Source organism: Pongo abelii, chromosome 13 (assembly GCF_028885655.2).
Source record: "Pongo abelii isolate AG06213 chromosome 13, NHGRI_mPonAbe1-v2.0_pri, whole genome shotgun sequence".
Taxonomy (NCBI): Eukaryota; Metazoa; Chordata; class Mammalia; order Primates; family Hominidae; genus Pongo; species Pongo abelii.
This window is the reverse complement of record NC_071998.2, coordinates 96,613,746-96,629,480: the sequence shown is the minus strand read 5'-3', so window position 1 is coordinate 96,629,480 and position 15,735 is coordinate 96,613,746. Positions and strand designations below refer to the sequence as shown.

The following is a 15,735-nucleotide window of genomic DNA, read 5'->3' as shown; positions in this document are numbered from 1 at the left end:
TACACCAGGAAAAGCTACAGGCACTCAATGTCAGCCCATGAGAGCAGTTGTGCGGGCTGAACCCTGCAAAGCCACAGGGTCTGAGCTGCCCAAGGCCTTGGGAGCCTACCCCCGTGTGCCCTGGACATGAGACATGGAGTCAAATTTTGGGGTTTTAAGACTTAATGGGTAACCTGCTGGGTTTTGGGCTTCATGGGGCCTGTAGCCCCTTTCTTTTGGCCAATTTCTCCCTTTGGGAACAGGAGTATTTACCCAATGACTGTACCCCCATCGAATCTTGGGAGTAACTAACTAATTTTTTATTTTACAGGCTCATAGGTGGAAGGGACTTGCCTTGTCTCAGATGAGACTTTGAACTTTTGAGTTAATGTTGGAATAAGTTAAGACTTTGAAGGACTGTTGGGAAGGCATGATTGTATTTTGCAATATAAAAGGATCATGAGGTGTGAGGGGCCAGGGGCAGAATAATATGGTTTAGATCTGTGTCCCCACCAAATCTCATGTCAAACTGTAATCCCCAGTGTTGGAAATGGGGCCTGGTGGGAGGTAATTGGATTGTGGGGACAGTTTGTCATGAATGGTTTAGCACCATCCTCTTGGTGCTATTCTTGTGATAGGGAGTGAGTAAGTTCCCCTAAGATCTGGTTGTTTAAAAGTGTGTAGCATCTCCCCACTCTCTCTTTTCCTCCTGCTCTGGCCATGTGAGGTGCGGGCTCCCCCTTCACCTGCTGCCATGATTGTAAGTTTCCTGAGGCCTCCCCAGAAGTTGAGCAGATGTTAGCATCATGCTTCCTATACAGCCTGCAGAACCATGAGCCAATTAAACCTCTTTTCTTTATAAATTACCCTGCCTCAGGTATTTCTTTACAGCAATGAAAGAACAGATTAATATAGCACCTTAAACTTAACATGTACAAAAAAACTCCTGATTTTCACCATTCCTCAAACTTGCTCTTTCCAGTCTCATCCATCTCAGTAAACAGCAATTTGCCATTACAATTACTTAGGACAAAAATACTAGAGTTATCCCTGACTTGCTTCTGTCACTCTAATACCCTACATCTAATCCATCAACAAATCCTGAAAACTATACTTTCCATTTCTCACCAACTCTACCATCAACTCTCTTGTCCAAATCATTATCATCTCTTGTGTAAATTACTAGAATAGCCTTCTAACTGGTCTCTCTGTGTATTAATCCATTTTCACGCTGCTGATAAAGACATACCTGAAACTGGGCAACTTACAAAAGAAGTTTAATGAACTCACAGTTCCAAGTGGCTGGGGAGGCCTCACAATCATGGCAGAAGGTGAAAGGTACGTCTTACATGGCAGCAGACAAGAGAGAATCAGAATCAAGCAAAAGGAGAAATCATCAGATCTCCCCTTATAAAATTATCAGCTCTCATGAGACTTATTTGCTACCACAAGAACAGCATGGGGGAACCACCCCCATGATTCAATTATCTTCCACGAGGTCCCCCCACAGCACACGGGAATTATGGGAGCTACAATTAAAGATGAGATTTGGGTGGCAACACAGCCAATCTATTCTCATCAAAGTGGCCAGACTACTTGTTTTAAAACAATAGTCAGATCATGTCCACATAGCTCAAAACCTTCCTGTTTCCCAGTCTCACTCAGGATAAAAGGTCAAAGTCCTTACAATGGCTTACAAGACCCTAAGTAACAGGAAACTCTAATCTTACCTACTATTCTCCCCATCACTCATTTGTCTACAGCCACATTGATCTCTATGCTGTTCTCAAAACTGATAGACATATTCCTGCCTCAGGACTTTTGTATTTTCTTTGTTTTCTACCTAGTATGCTTCTACTCTAGACATCAAAATACTCATTCTCTTTGAACAAGCTGTGTCTTCTATTTGTAATGACCTTTCTATCCTTCTTCACCTGAAGAACTCCTCATCCTACAAGACCAACTCAAATTATTATATCATCCATGAAATATTCAGTAATAGCCTTCCCAAGTATGTTATTCAGTAGTCTCTCTTCCCTGTAAAGCTTATACTTACCTAAGCTTGTAGGGTCAAGGTTAAGGACACCGGAGGGTCTAGTTTCATAGGGCCTGTTAGTACCCCCCCAGTTTTTTTTTGAGATGGAGTCTCATTCTGTCACCCAGGCTGGAGTGCAGTGGCGTGATTTTGGCTCACTGCAACCTCCGCCTCCTGGGTTCAAGCGATTCTCATGCCTCAGCTTCCTGAATAGCTGGGATTACAGGCAGGCATACACCACAACACCCAGCTAATTTTGGTATTTGGGGTAGAGACGGGGTTTCACCATGTTAGCCAGGCTGGTCTCGAACTCCTGACCTCAGGTGATCCAACGCCTCGGCCTCCAAAAATGCTGGGATTACAGGCATGAGCCACCATGCTCAGCAGTTGGCCCTTCTTAAGAAAGAATGTAAAAATAACTTTTGCAAATGTTACAAAAAATAAATAGCTTTGTAAACAGATTCCTAAGGCCCCTGCAAGTCCCCTGCAAGTGAGGGGCCCTGAAGTTTAAATTTCATTATCTTAATGTTTAATCTGTCTCTGGAGAGCAAGGGTTATTGGCACTCAGTGGCAGCTACAGTGGCTGCAACTGTAGCTATACAGGAAGATGCAGTCACTGTCAACCAGTGACCCTACAAGTAGAGAACCAAGAAAATAAATAATCTGACCTCTCTTTCTTTCCAGTTTGCAATCTCCAGCTGTATCCCATTGGCTAAACCCAACTGGAAACCAAAGGGCAAGGGAGCTCAGCTAATATAATCCATAAAAGTCTGCCTCCCCAAGAACAGAGTATGGTAAAGAGAGAATTTGGAGAGCAAACAGAGTATATCCAGCATGCTATGCTAAGAAGTTTGGTTCTTATTCCATAGGTATACTATGCAGAGAATAACTTGGATCAGATCTGCATCTAAGAAAAATATCTCTGACAACAGTACAGAAGAAAGATTACAAAGGCTAGATACTAGAGAACAGAAAAGTTATGAAGTGTGCTTTGAAAAAAGAAGTAACATATATTGTTATTGTTTGTTTATATGTCTCTTTATGTTTCTTAACCTCTCTCCCCTTCATCCCCAAAATTTCCCAATTTGTGAGTTCCTAGACAGAAGGATTGAACTTCATTGATCATTTGTTTCATAGCCTATTACTGTGCTTGGCACATAGTAAGCTTTCAACAAATACTTGACAAATGAATGGCAGAATGTTCTGAAAGAAATGCCATATAAAGTCAACTGGTTAAAAAAAAAACTGAAAATATTCTGACACACTGCCTATGGGATATTTGGAGTAAAAATTTATGGGAAATGAATAAATGAGTAAACAGATGGAATCAGATGCCAACAACAACTGGTAGAAAAAGTCTGGTAGCAACTGAACTCTAGTGATAACTGGGTCAAATAAATATATATTATCAAAGAAAAAGCACCCAGAAAGTAGGAGGTGAAGATTTAAGAAAAAATCCTATCATTTTTGAAATGCAGTATCCAATGGTGTTTCTTATAGAAACCCTCAAACCAAATTCCTAATTAAGCATGATCATTAATTATGCTCATATAGAATCAAACAGCAGTACTTTCAGAAAAAATTAAGTCTTCAATAACTGTCTTTTTCAATTGCTTATAAGCTTGCAAACCTAAGGATCAGAAACACTGACCATTGCAAATTCCACAACCCTCCAGATAGCCTTCCACTTCTGCCTCTCAGTGTTTCTCATTTTAGTAGAAACATTTCTCTTATATTTACTCCCAAGCCACTGCAGTTCTTAGATTAGTGAATCACTCATAAATGTGACCTGAAATGGTAGAAAAGCTGTGATTCTTAATAATCAAAACTGGCCAGAAAACCTACAAACCTACACAGCCTAATATTTGAGAATAAATGAAAAAATGGAAAGACTATAAAAACACCCTTCAATTCTAATGAAAGAAATTATATCACATTTCTCCTGGATAACAGCAAGAGTGAGACGGTGGTAGAAAAAGTGGGGCAGTAGTATTTATTAAAGTTTACCACACTGGATCAAGCTATCAAATATAATATTCTTCCTCCAGAAATGACCTATATGTTATCCTTGAGGGCAAAATGGAAGGAGCCCAAAAGTCAAAAAAGATAAAGGGAAAATCATATTTCTTGCATAATTTTAGCAAGTAACTAACCAACTAAAAATATTCAAAAGCCTTTGTTGCACATGATCTAAATAGCTACAAGACTGATTTCCATTTCCAATAATGGCATATAAAATTGTTCACTGTGAATGACTACTGCCAAACTTGAAATCCAAACTCCCCTTTCAACTCCCTCCTCCCTCCTTCTAACCAAACATACATAGGCTACTAAATATAATGCAAAATAAGATATCTCAGCACCCAATTCTATAAGTGGGCTCCTAGATAATACAAACAGCTGATTACTGCAGGCACTGGTGCTGCTCATTGGACTAAGTCAAGAACAATAAAAAGGCTTGGATCACTCAGTGCCTAATACAAACATAGTTCATTGGCTTTGTCTTCCCTCCACATAGGCATCAATATTTGACGATTTTCTGTTGTGCTACGGCATTCCTTAAAGCCATCTCATTTCATATCTTATCACTCATTTCTTCTGAACAAATTTATATTTACATGTTGGAATAGCTGTATGAATAAATACAAGTTTTAGGACCTGACTGGCAATCTTGAACTTAAGAAACTTAACATATCTGGACCCCAGTTAACTTGGTTTATGAAAAAGTAAAAAATATAAGCTTATAGGGACACTATAATAATTTAATACAATTTTATTTGTCAAACTGCAATGTAAACCTTCAAAGTACTAGAAAATGTAAGCTACTAATAGTTATCATCTACCATGTATCAGACACTAAGTGAGACATATCACATACATTATCTCAACCAGCAATGTTGCCATTAGACCCATTTAAAGAAACTGGTGCTCAAAGTGACTTGCTGAAAGCCAAACAATTGCATGAGGACTATGTAGCCCCCAAACTCAAAAATTATTGATACTGCCATGTCTATCAAATTATGAGTTTCTTGAGTAGGGCCTGTGTTCTATTTATCTCTGTATTCCTAAGTACACTGTGTAAGACGAGTGATCAACAAATACGGATTAAATGAGCACACACAATTATCATACTATCCTGTTGGTTGCATAAAAACAGTGAACAATGAAAATTCTCTTCAGGGTCCTAGAAACATGTCCTTTCCATTCTCGTGTGAGTTGCAAGCCAATTACTTGAAAGTTGGTGCCCACAGACAATGCTCACAAGGACACTACACTAAAGCAGTTTGTATTTCCAAGACCTGAAGGGTTGTTCTGGAATCTGAAGAGTCAATTCTACCCGTCTATGAAATTTTAGCAGCCCCAATAAATATAATATACTAGTTCTTTATCTTCAATGCTAACATGATAACTGGATTATTCAGATCCCATTTGGAGGATCATAGAAAAGCTAGGCTTGTCTAACCACCTAGGACCAAGAGTAATTCTGTGCTAAGGCCCTCAAAATGGTCAAAAGGAAGTCTCCTTAAACTCAAGGTAGCAAATACTAGAGTATTCTTTCCTGAAAAGGCTGAAAGCTTTGCAGTCCTTCTTACCATGGTGCTGCAGGCATTTACTGCTACTAAATTTGGGTTGGAATCAAAGATAAAATCAATTTTTCATCCCTATCTCTAACACATAATCTCAAGGGTCTCTGAAAATTACCTTGAAGTTCAAGGATGACTTAGAATCTTGGTTTTTATGTTGATGACGCTAACCTATAATTTCACACTGATCAAGACTATGATTCCATACTCTTTGGCTACCAAATCAAACATTTAATTGAACCATAAATAATTTTTACATGACTTTATTTATCTAAGCATATCCCACAAAACACTGCTCATTGAACAACAGAGGAATGCAATTTAGATATAATCAGTAAGCAAAGTTAACAATAGTTCAGGTTATCTTCCTATGTCAGAAGAAAACCATTAGAAAACTGAAGATGCATCTATACTTCACTAAAGTTTGAGTTCAAAAACGCTGCGTATAAGTGAGATTTGTAAGTTTAACAAAAACCTGAAAGCTTCAAAATTTTCCACAGTGACATTGAAATAAATTTAAAAGTTGGTATCTTTAGCATCTAATTAGTCTAACTATCCTTACTATTTTTATTTTACATATGTACATATTTTTTTTTTTTTGAGACAGGGTCTCCCTCTCTTGTCCATCCTGGAGTGCAGATCTTAGCTCACTGTAAACTCAAACTCCTGGGCTCAAAGGGATTCTCCCACCTCAGTCTCCCAAGTAGCTAGGACTACAGGCATGCACCACCACACCCAGCTAATTTTCTTATTTTTAGCAGAGACGAGATCTCACTATGTTGCCCAGGCTGGTCTTGAATTCCTGGGCTCAAGCGATCCTCTCGCCTCAGCCTCCCAAAGTGCTGGGATTACAGGCAGGCACCTGGTCTCCTTACTATTTTAAAATAAAGCATTTTTTCTTCCTACTGGCATAGAGAAACTGCTTGTATTCCTTACAGATAGTATCCTGTTTTCACACTATAACATACAGGAGGCATCTATACTCTCATCAGCATCTGTCCCAAATTAAATTATAAATACTGGGCAGGAAGAAACCACCTCATTGTTTCTATCGCCTTGGCAAAATACTCTACAAATTGTGACTTTTAAATAACAGTTTCTGAATTCATTAGTAAATTTAAAAATTCCATTTTAAAGGATACAATTACTGGGCTACAAATGGTTTAATATAATTTCCATATATTAAAAAAAAATTTTAAGACACGGTCTCCTGTGTCACCCAGGCTGGAGTGCAGTGGCGCAATGACAGCTCACTGCAGCCTTGAACCTCCCAAGCTCAAGTGATCCTCTCACCTCAGCCTCTTGAATAGCTGGGACTACAGGCACACGCCACCATGCTGGGCTAATTTTTGTATTTTTTGTAGAAAAGGGGTTTCGCCATGGTGCCAAGGCTGGTTTCAAACTCTTGGGCTCAAGCAATCTGCACACCTCAGTGTCCCCAGATTCTGGGATTACAGGTGTCAGCCACTGCACCCACTCCATATATTTCAATAAAATAAAAATAATCTGTGATATTTTAGAACTTAGATGTTATAATGTCTACCTATTATCAAAAGTAAACATAAAAAACAAGAATCTAGTATGAAGAATGAACTTTACAAAATTAATGGTATATAAAGGTTACCTGAACTTTAATTACATACCACTTCTGTTCAAAGATTATATTTTCTTTAATGAATAGGGCATTATTACTAAGGCAGTTTGTATGGTATGGACACAATACAACAAATACTATTTTTCATTATAAAATTTAAAAAAATAATAATAGCCAATTTTTACTGGTTTCTTTCTGTATAACATGCATTGTTCCAAATAGTTTATGTATATCAATTCATTTAAGCTTCACAAGTCTACGAGGTGGTACTGTTATTGCCTCCCATTTTGTAGATAAGGAAACAAAGGCATTTAGAAGTCAAGTAATTAACTCAAGATCCCACAGCTAATAAGCAGTATAGATGAGGTTTAATCTCAAACTGATGTTCATGCTCTCAACAACTATGTTACATTGCCACCAAGGGAAAAGGGTCGAGACAGCAGTTCTTTATTAGAATTTAATATATAATTAAGATGGGATTTTTAAAGTAATGGGTAATTCAATAAGGGATATAGGGACAACTGGTTAATCATTGGGGAAAAATGTAAGTTAGATGTCTAATTCATACCTCATACTAAAATAAATTCAATTTAGTGAAAAAATTCAAACATTAAATAGACAAAAATACAGTTAAATATTCCCATAATCTTGGGCTAGTTATAACATAAAAAACAGATGCCCTAAGGAAAACAGATCTTCACATCTGTCTACTTATACATTAAGTACTAATTTATTGAGGGAGTACATCATGAATATAAAGTTAAAAGGCAAATTACAAGTCAGGAAAAATATTTGAAATATATATGATGAAGGTTTAATATTCTTCAAACTATAAAGGACAGCTACAGAAAAAGACAACATCATCAAGAACATATACGAAAGACACAAATAAGAAGAAGTAAGAATACAACTAAAAAGAACCAATATACATATGGAAAGATGTTTAACCCCACTAGTAATCAAAGAAATGACCTCTAATGGAGTTGAATAGCTTTCAGTTTCTGAATATTACGAACACTAAAAATTAATGAATGAGGTTTTGGGGTAGACTCCTCAGGTTCACATTCCATCTCCCCCACTTAATAACTATGTGATATTGGGAAAATTAGTAAGTCTCTCAAAACCTCAATGTTTTTGCTGGAAAAACAGGAAGAACAAGATCTTCTCAACTTGTTTTAAGAATTAAATGTTGGTAAAGTGCTTCACATAGGGCCTACTCAATCAAGCACATCAAAAAATGTTAGCTGCTATGGCAGGCACTATAGGTAAGCTGACCTGACACCCATTCCCAAACCCCTTCTCTTTTGCAATCTCTATTATAAAGGCTAGAAAAGCTAAATAACAATAGTAAAACCTTATTTCCCCAGATTCTCTTATATTTGGGAATCTGCTGGCCACTGTCACAAAAGTAGAAGCCTGCTAGATCACACTATTACTCCTTCTAGCCTTGACTGTAACACAGGAAATACCAAGAGAATTTTAGAGGCTCTAGACTTACAGATATGGACAGATAATTCCTCTATTTGTTTAAGCTGCAATTAGCCAGCCATCTCTAACTGAAACAGATGCCATTATTATTGTTATTCCTATTTATGAAAAAATATGAGAAATCAGGCATACTGCTTATCCTTATGAAGGATAACTTTGTAATATATAACAAAAATCTAAAATGTGCATATTAGATCTAGAATTTCTACTCTAGGACTTTATCCTAAGAAAATAATCAGGAAAGGGTTGAAGATGTCACAGAAAGACATTCATTGGATAAATAGCCAAGATCGTAAGTAGAATCAGTATAGTCTTATTTTTAAAATTATATAGCCTGGAAAAAATGGAGCTAGGGACATTAGAGGTCAGCTCTACACATTAGATACTGGGTGGTTTGGATAGGTAAATTATTTCACATCTCTGTTAACAGTTTTGGTTTTCCAGGCCAGTTGCAGTGGCCCATATCTGTAATCACAGCACTTTGGGAGCCTGAGATGACAGAACTGCCTGAGGCCAGGAGTTCAAGACCAGCTTGGGCAACACAGCGAGACCCCATCTCTACAAAAAATTTTTTTTAATTAGTCAGGCGTGATGGCATGTGCCTGTAGTCCTCCTAACAACTCAGGAGATTGAGGCAGGAGTACTGCTTGAGCCCCAGAGTTCGAGGTTACAGTGAGCTATGATTATGCCACTGTACTTCAGCCTGGGTGACAGAGCGAGATCCTCTCTTAAAAAAAGAAAAGTTTCAGTTTTCTCATCTGTCAAAATTAGGTCTAATAACCCCATGTAACAATGCTGCATAATAAACTTCCCCCAGTCTTATGGCTTATAAGCACCTATTTCCTCCCTCACAAATCTGTGAGTCAGCCGGGCAGCTATGCTTTGGTCTGCTCCATACATTTTTCTCTTTTCCTATAGGTCAGGGGAGCATAAAAACTAAGTCAAATCACAACAGCCTATTTGAAGCTTCTGCACATGTCTGTTAACATTCTGCTGTTCAAGCCCAACATAAAAAAGGCAGGGGAGTATACTTCCCTCTAGTTGAGGAGGGGCGCAAAGTGATTAATTCTGATGAATAGTTCTAATTAAGAAATGAGGATAAAAACATTAAAAAAAAAAAATTTTTTTTTTCTTCCCCATGATTGTTTTTAGGATTAAACTGAGCATGGAAAGCATCTAGTACAATTCTCAGTAATGGTAGTAATTATTATAATACACCCCAGAGGGAGTGTTTGGCAACTTTTCACAATGTAACAACACCATCTCAACTTTGGAATTCCTTATCTGGTATATTCTACGGAATCTTCAGAAGCTATTGATTTCCACATCATTATTTCTACTTTATTCCTATACATACAGATAAAAGTAAGTCATACCATTACACTTCCCCAGTAGGTATTAAATTAAAATATATGCTGTACTAAAATAAACTAATTTTGACATTTTATCAAAATTATTTATCATTGAGTTCATTTAAATGAAGGATAATCTGTTTAACAAAATAATAATTTTTAAATAACTAGCTTAGGAAATTCCAATAGATTAAACATCCTTGAAACTTAGCACCTCTGTCTTTAGTGTGCTATTACAAGTATATTTAACTGAATTTTTAATTGTTTGCCACACCTCACAAAGATGCAAGAATTTGAATAACCACGATTAATATTATGTATTGCAAAGAGAAGTGTGATCAGAAAATATACAATGATAAGAAAGGAGGAATGATAAGAAGGAATAAAATTACCTTTGTTGATAAATAGTGCTTGTAGTAGTACAACTGAAACAGCAGAAATGCAGAACTTGTCAGCGTTAAAAGGGCCAAAACCACGTTCTTATTGATTCTACTCATTAGTCTGTGGTGCCCACTTGGTTGTCTTTTGAAAGTATCTCAGTCGTTTTCATCTTTTTGGATTTGGAAGGGAAGATAATTTTGTTTTCTGTGAACAAAAAAGATATTTTTAAAGAAACAAAAACCTCTTTAATTTTGTACCTGTAATAACCAACAATAGAACAAAGAAAAAATTAAATTTCCACAGGCGTTCTTTGATCTGGTCATTGTCTATGCTAAAGAAATAATCAAATATGAGACCAATGATGAAAAAACAAAAATGTTTATTATCACTTTTTTTATAACTGTAAATAACTGAAAACATAAATAGGATATTTATAAAAACTGACCAACAAGGTTGAGAGGTGCTTTTCTCCTCCAGTTTCTGATTGAGTAAATCTGGTATGAGACCTCAGAATTTTCATTTCTGACAAGTTCCCAAATGATGCTGATACTGCTGACAATGCTGAGAACCACTTCCAAAGGAGAAACTGAGACCGCTTTTAGTCAAGGAACATGGCCTGTAAGACAGCTCTTAGTTGCTTTTCAAGTTTGTGTGTGATCTAGGATGTGGTCAGTTCTTATTAATACTCCATGTATGTTTTCAGTTTTTTCAACTGTAAAGAATGCCACAATAAACATTTTGTTCTTTCATCTTAGGTCTCATCTCTGATTATTCCTTTGGGATAAGAAATTTAATACAGTTCTACTTCTTCCTACCTTGTCTCCACTGTTTGATTTTGGTTAAACACATTTAGTTCTTCAAGTGCTTACATTTATTCCTTCAATCCTTCAAATATACTGACACCTCTATTATGCTTGATATCTAAGGTTTATATGTCTTTTGTTCTCCAGCTATAAAATAAGAGACCAACAAATTTATACTACATTCTGTATTCTCTCCTCTTTCAATCTTGACTTTTATTAATTATTTCTACTTGTTATGGTTCTATTGTATTCCATAACTACAAATCTCATAGTTATTTTGGTCTTATTCCTACAATGTTCCCTGCCAATCCATTTGCTGTATCATCTCTGTTCATCTACTGGATGACTGATATTCATCTTCTTGCAGTTTATCAAAAAGAACTTAGGGATACCACTTACCTTGTGCTTTTGCCTTGTTCAAAAATAGTTGTCAATTTGGCTTTGAGGTTACACTGTCTTTCCCCAATGACTTACACACTTTGTACCATTGTCCTGTAGTGCTAAATATTCCCTTGAAAATATCTGATTTCCCAAACCAACCCCCGATAGGTAATTTAATCTTTTTATTGGGATGAGCAAAGAATGCATTCCTTACCTTTGAAATCCAATTTTTCAAAAACTAGGTTATACAAGGATGTTGATGACTGTATGTTAGTTTTTTCCTCATTCAATGTGTTTCCTTTCAATCTGCAGAATAAAGATTTTTTTTTTTTGAGACAGGGTCTCACTTTGTCGTCCAGGCTGAAGTATAATGGTGCAATCATAGCTCATTGTAACCCGAAACTCCCAGGCTTAAGTGATCTTCCTATCTCAGCTTCCTGAGTAGCCATGAGTAAAAGTATGTGCCACCATGCCCAGCTAATTTTTTAAAAATTTATTTGTAAAGACAGGGTCTTGCTATGTTGCCCAAGCTGGTCTTAAACTCCCGGCCTCAAGAGAACCTCCTGCCTTAGCCTCCCAAAGTGCTGGAATTACAGGTGTGAGCTACTACTGAGCCTGACCTAAAGATTTCTTGTCTTTGCAGAAGGTTTTCTTAAATATTTTTTCTGTTATGACATTGAATTCTCTATTTTCAGAACTACAATTAAGCATTTTTTTTTTTTTGAGACAGAGTCTCCCTCTGTCACTCAGGCTGGATGGAGTGCAGTGGCATGATCTCAGTTCACCGCAACCTTCACCTCCTGGGTTCAAGCAATTCTGTCTCAGCCTCCTGAGTAACTGGGATTACAGGTGCCTGCCACCACGCCCGGCTAATTTTTGTATTTTTAGTTTAGACGGGGTTTTTCTATGGTGGTCAGGCTGGTCACGAACTCCTCACCTCAAGCAACCCACCTGCCTCGGCCTCCCAAAGTGCTGGGATTACAGGCATGAGCCATGCCACCCAGCCCTCACCTACTTTTCTAGATGGGAATATAATTTACTACTTAACTATGGAAGAAAGAAATAAGGGTGTATTCTAGACTAAAGGGTAGTCTTTAGTATACAAGAAAACTCTTTCTGACAGAGTATTTTGTACATGTGTATATGTGAGAAAGGCAGAGAATGTGTATGAGAACAAGTGGGAAAAGCATTTAAACATTACTTCTTCCAGATGTCAGAGACAGGCAGCAAAGGACCACTCACTATCTCTCCTCTACTTTGCCTCAGCAAGAGAGTGCTTCCTGCAAAGATGGGGTATTTGTGCGCTTCCTCATTCACTCTTCCTTTCTTGCTAGTTCATGTTGCCAAACAATCCAAGGAAATTCCCATTGCCTTTCTATGCATCCTGATCCCACTGTAAACAGAAGAGGACTCTTTGCTCTGCCAGCTCTATCTGAGATCTCTTTCTACCAGCATTCTCTTTTAACCTCTTCCTGCTTACATGTGGCTGCCATTTCTCAAATATTTCAATTTGGAGTTACACGTCTTCTAGTCTCAGCAAAGATGTAATTACATCTCTTTCTCTCATTTTCCTTGTTGTTTCATGGTAATTTCAGATAGAAGAGGGCACAAATGTCTTTACCATCTTAAAATCAAGTCTTGGTTTGGGGTTTTAAAACAATCCAAATAAGCTGCCAGAGCTGATGACTATATAAAGCAAACACTAACATATATATATATATATATATATATATAGTCCAGAAACTACTTAAGAGAAATAATACCAATAGTGATGTGAACAATTCACCTGATCAATAGATAATGTATATTAAGCAAAGATAACCTAATAAATCATAATTACTTTCTATCTCCCAAAACTGTGAAAACAATATCAATCAACATTGATGATGGTATTAGTTTTTGTATTCAGTTAAAACCCATGGAAATACAATTACCAAATAGAGGTTTAGTATCCCTTATCCAAAATGCTTGGGACCAAAAGTATTTTGGACTTTTTAGGATTCCAGAATATTTGGGTTACACTTACCAGTTGAACATCCCAAATCCAAAATTCTGAAATGCTCCAATGAACATTCCTTTCAGCATCATATTAGCACGCAAAAGTTTCAGATTTTGGAACATTTCAGATTTTGAATTTTCAGATTTGGGATGCTCAACCTATACTCTGATAAGGGCAGCTCACAAGATTAACAAGGAGACTGCCCTTCATTTTCAAGATTTCAACTCAAGTTCTTGTACTTGTATTAAATAGTGCATTAATGTATTGTATGCTGATTCCTAGTGAAATCTAAAGTGGAACTCAGAGTAGGCCATCACTCAGCTTCTTCTAAGCCCAAATTAATAAATGGGAAAGAACACATAATAGGCCTATATAAGCTACTACAGGCATAAAATCTAAATTAATATCTTGTTCTTTCTTCTCTAGTTTACAACTAATTCTTACATAAAATAAACCTCCAAACTATAACATCAAAAACTTAACTACATTTTTATCATCAAGATGATATCCAATTAACTTCATTATTTATTTTCTATAAATGCCAAGGCAATTCAGTCACAAAAGAGAAAGATTCACCTATCAAAATGTTCCTTTTCACTAGCACTACCTCTTCATTAGGAATATTCAGTAACCACTTAAAAATGAATAATGTGATACTGAAAAAAAGAAGCCATAGTATGTTGATTTTACCTTTCAAATACCTCTTGCATCAATTCTTTCCTTCTTCACTGTCATTCTAAACTCTAATTGTACCTAATGTCCTAATTTTAACTGATGTCCCTGTCTCCACTTTCTCTGTATCCACAGTCTTACCTATACACTGACATATGTATCAAGTTGCTGACAGATAAATCAAGTTACACCACAGTCAAAACTTTTCAATAGTTCCCTACCACCTACAAATAGTTCAAATTACATATAATGGTATAAAGGGGTATTCACAATCTGACTGAATATAGGCAAACTTACTATAAGCTTTCTCACGCTTCACATAGCCTATGGTTTTTGCATGAGTATTCCTGGAATACATCCTACACTTTCCTGCCTCTGTGTTTTTGCCCATTACCTCTTGTCTGCAATGTTCTCATTTACTTCCATAAAACCAGTTTACCTTTCTTTTCATAGCTCCTCTCAAATGACACTTTTTCAAGGAAGTCTTCAATATTCTTCCAGGTTAGAAGTGCTCCCTCCACTTCTAACCTAGTTTTAAATTCCTGCAAGAAATAAATAGTTACTGTCTACCTTAATGGGCACAGATGCCAAAAAAAATGCTAAGCACTAGAGATAAAATGACAAATAAGATACAGTTCCCTAACTTCGAAGGGCTTAAAGGTGAGTACGGAAGTTTTCAAAAAAAGAAGGGCAGTAGTGATAGTGGTGGAGAGAGTGATGTACCTGAAAAAGAATATGAGCAGATGTTTTCCAAAATGCACAAGCCCCATTCCTTACCACCCCCACATCAATTAAGAACCACTGTTCTAGTTTATGATGGACTCTATCAGAGATAAATATAGAGGCAATAACAATACAGTGTAGTTGCAATGAAGGAATAAGCACGGGTTACTATGGAAGCACAAGGAGAGGCAACTAACCTTGAGGCTTTTACTAGTTTCTATTTTGCATTATAACTGTTAGTGTATATAAATCATCTTCCCCACCAGCCTAAAACTGGCTGAATTAACATCAAGTAATAGTAAGTATGCTAAGTATACTAAAAATACTGCACAATGCTCAAGAGAACAGAAAACTATTTAAATAAAAGTTTTCTGTTCTGCAGGAACTTTTACAATAAAACAGAATTTGAAATATATAAAAAAAAGATTTTTAAAAGAGTTTAAAGCCCCTTAAACTCTCATATCTGGTTCCAACCTTCAAAAAATAAACGTTTAAAAATATAAAAAAATAACGTATGGAGAAATACGGCATAGAACTAAAACAAAAATATTGTTTCTATATATACTTCTTTTTATATGTTACATTTTAGCTATCATAATAAAAACACTAGGGAGGATAGCATTCATTTCCTTACTTACACTTAGGTAAAGTTTCCTAAAGAAGACAGCATATCATCTCTAATGGAAAAGAAAACAAAAAGTATTGCAGAGATAGTAAATTAAAATGAGGCGGTGGTTGGGAGAG

The 15,735-nt window shown here is 36.6% G+C and overlaps 1 protein-coding gene across 15 annotated transcripts in view; it reads right to left on the bottom strand.

Moving 5' to 3' along the window:
* The window catches only part of FKTN (fukutin), a 215,738-nt gene that overhangs the window by 188,265 nt on the left and 11,738 nt on the right, over positions 1–15,735 (bottom strand). For 12 of the 15 annotated variants that reach the window (XR_008509456.2, XR_008509457.2, XR_008509458.2 and 9 more), the window contains exons 2-4: positions 14,708–14,810; positions 11,812–11,903; positions 10,425–10,617 (exon numbers count right to left, since the gene is read on the bottom strand). Coding sequence is in view for 12 of the 15 variants with exons in the window: in XM_054519478.2 (XP_054375453.2) it covers positions 10,425–10,529 (105 nt within the window). In the remaining 3 variants the exon portion in view is untranslated. Of the gene's footprint in view, positions 1–10,424; positions 10,618–11,228; positions 11,364–11,811; positions 11,904–14,707; positions 14,811–15,735 lie in introns of all 15 variants that reach the window. The other 3 variants (XM_054519481.2, XM_063713906.1, XM_054519480.2) reach the window with 2 other exon arrangements.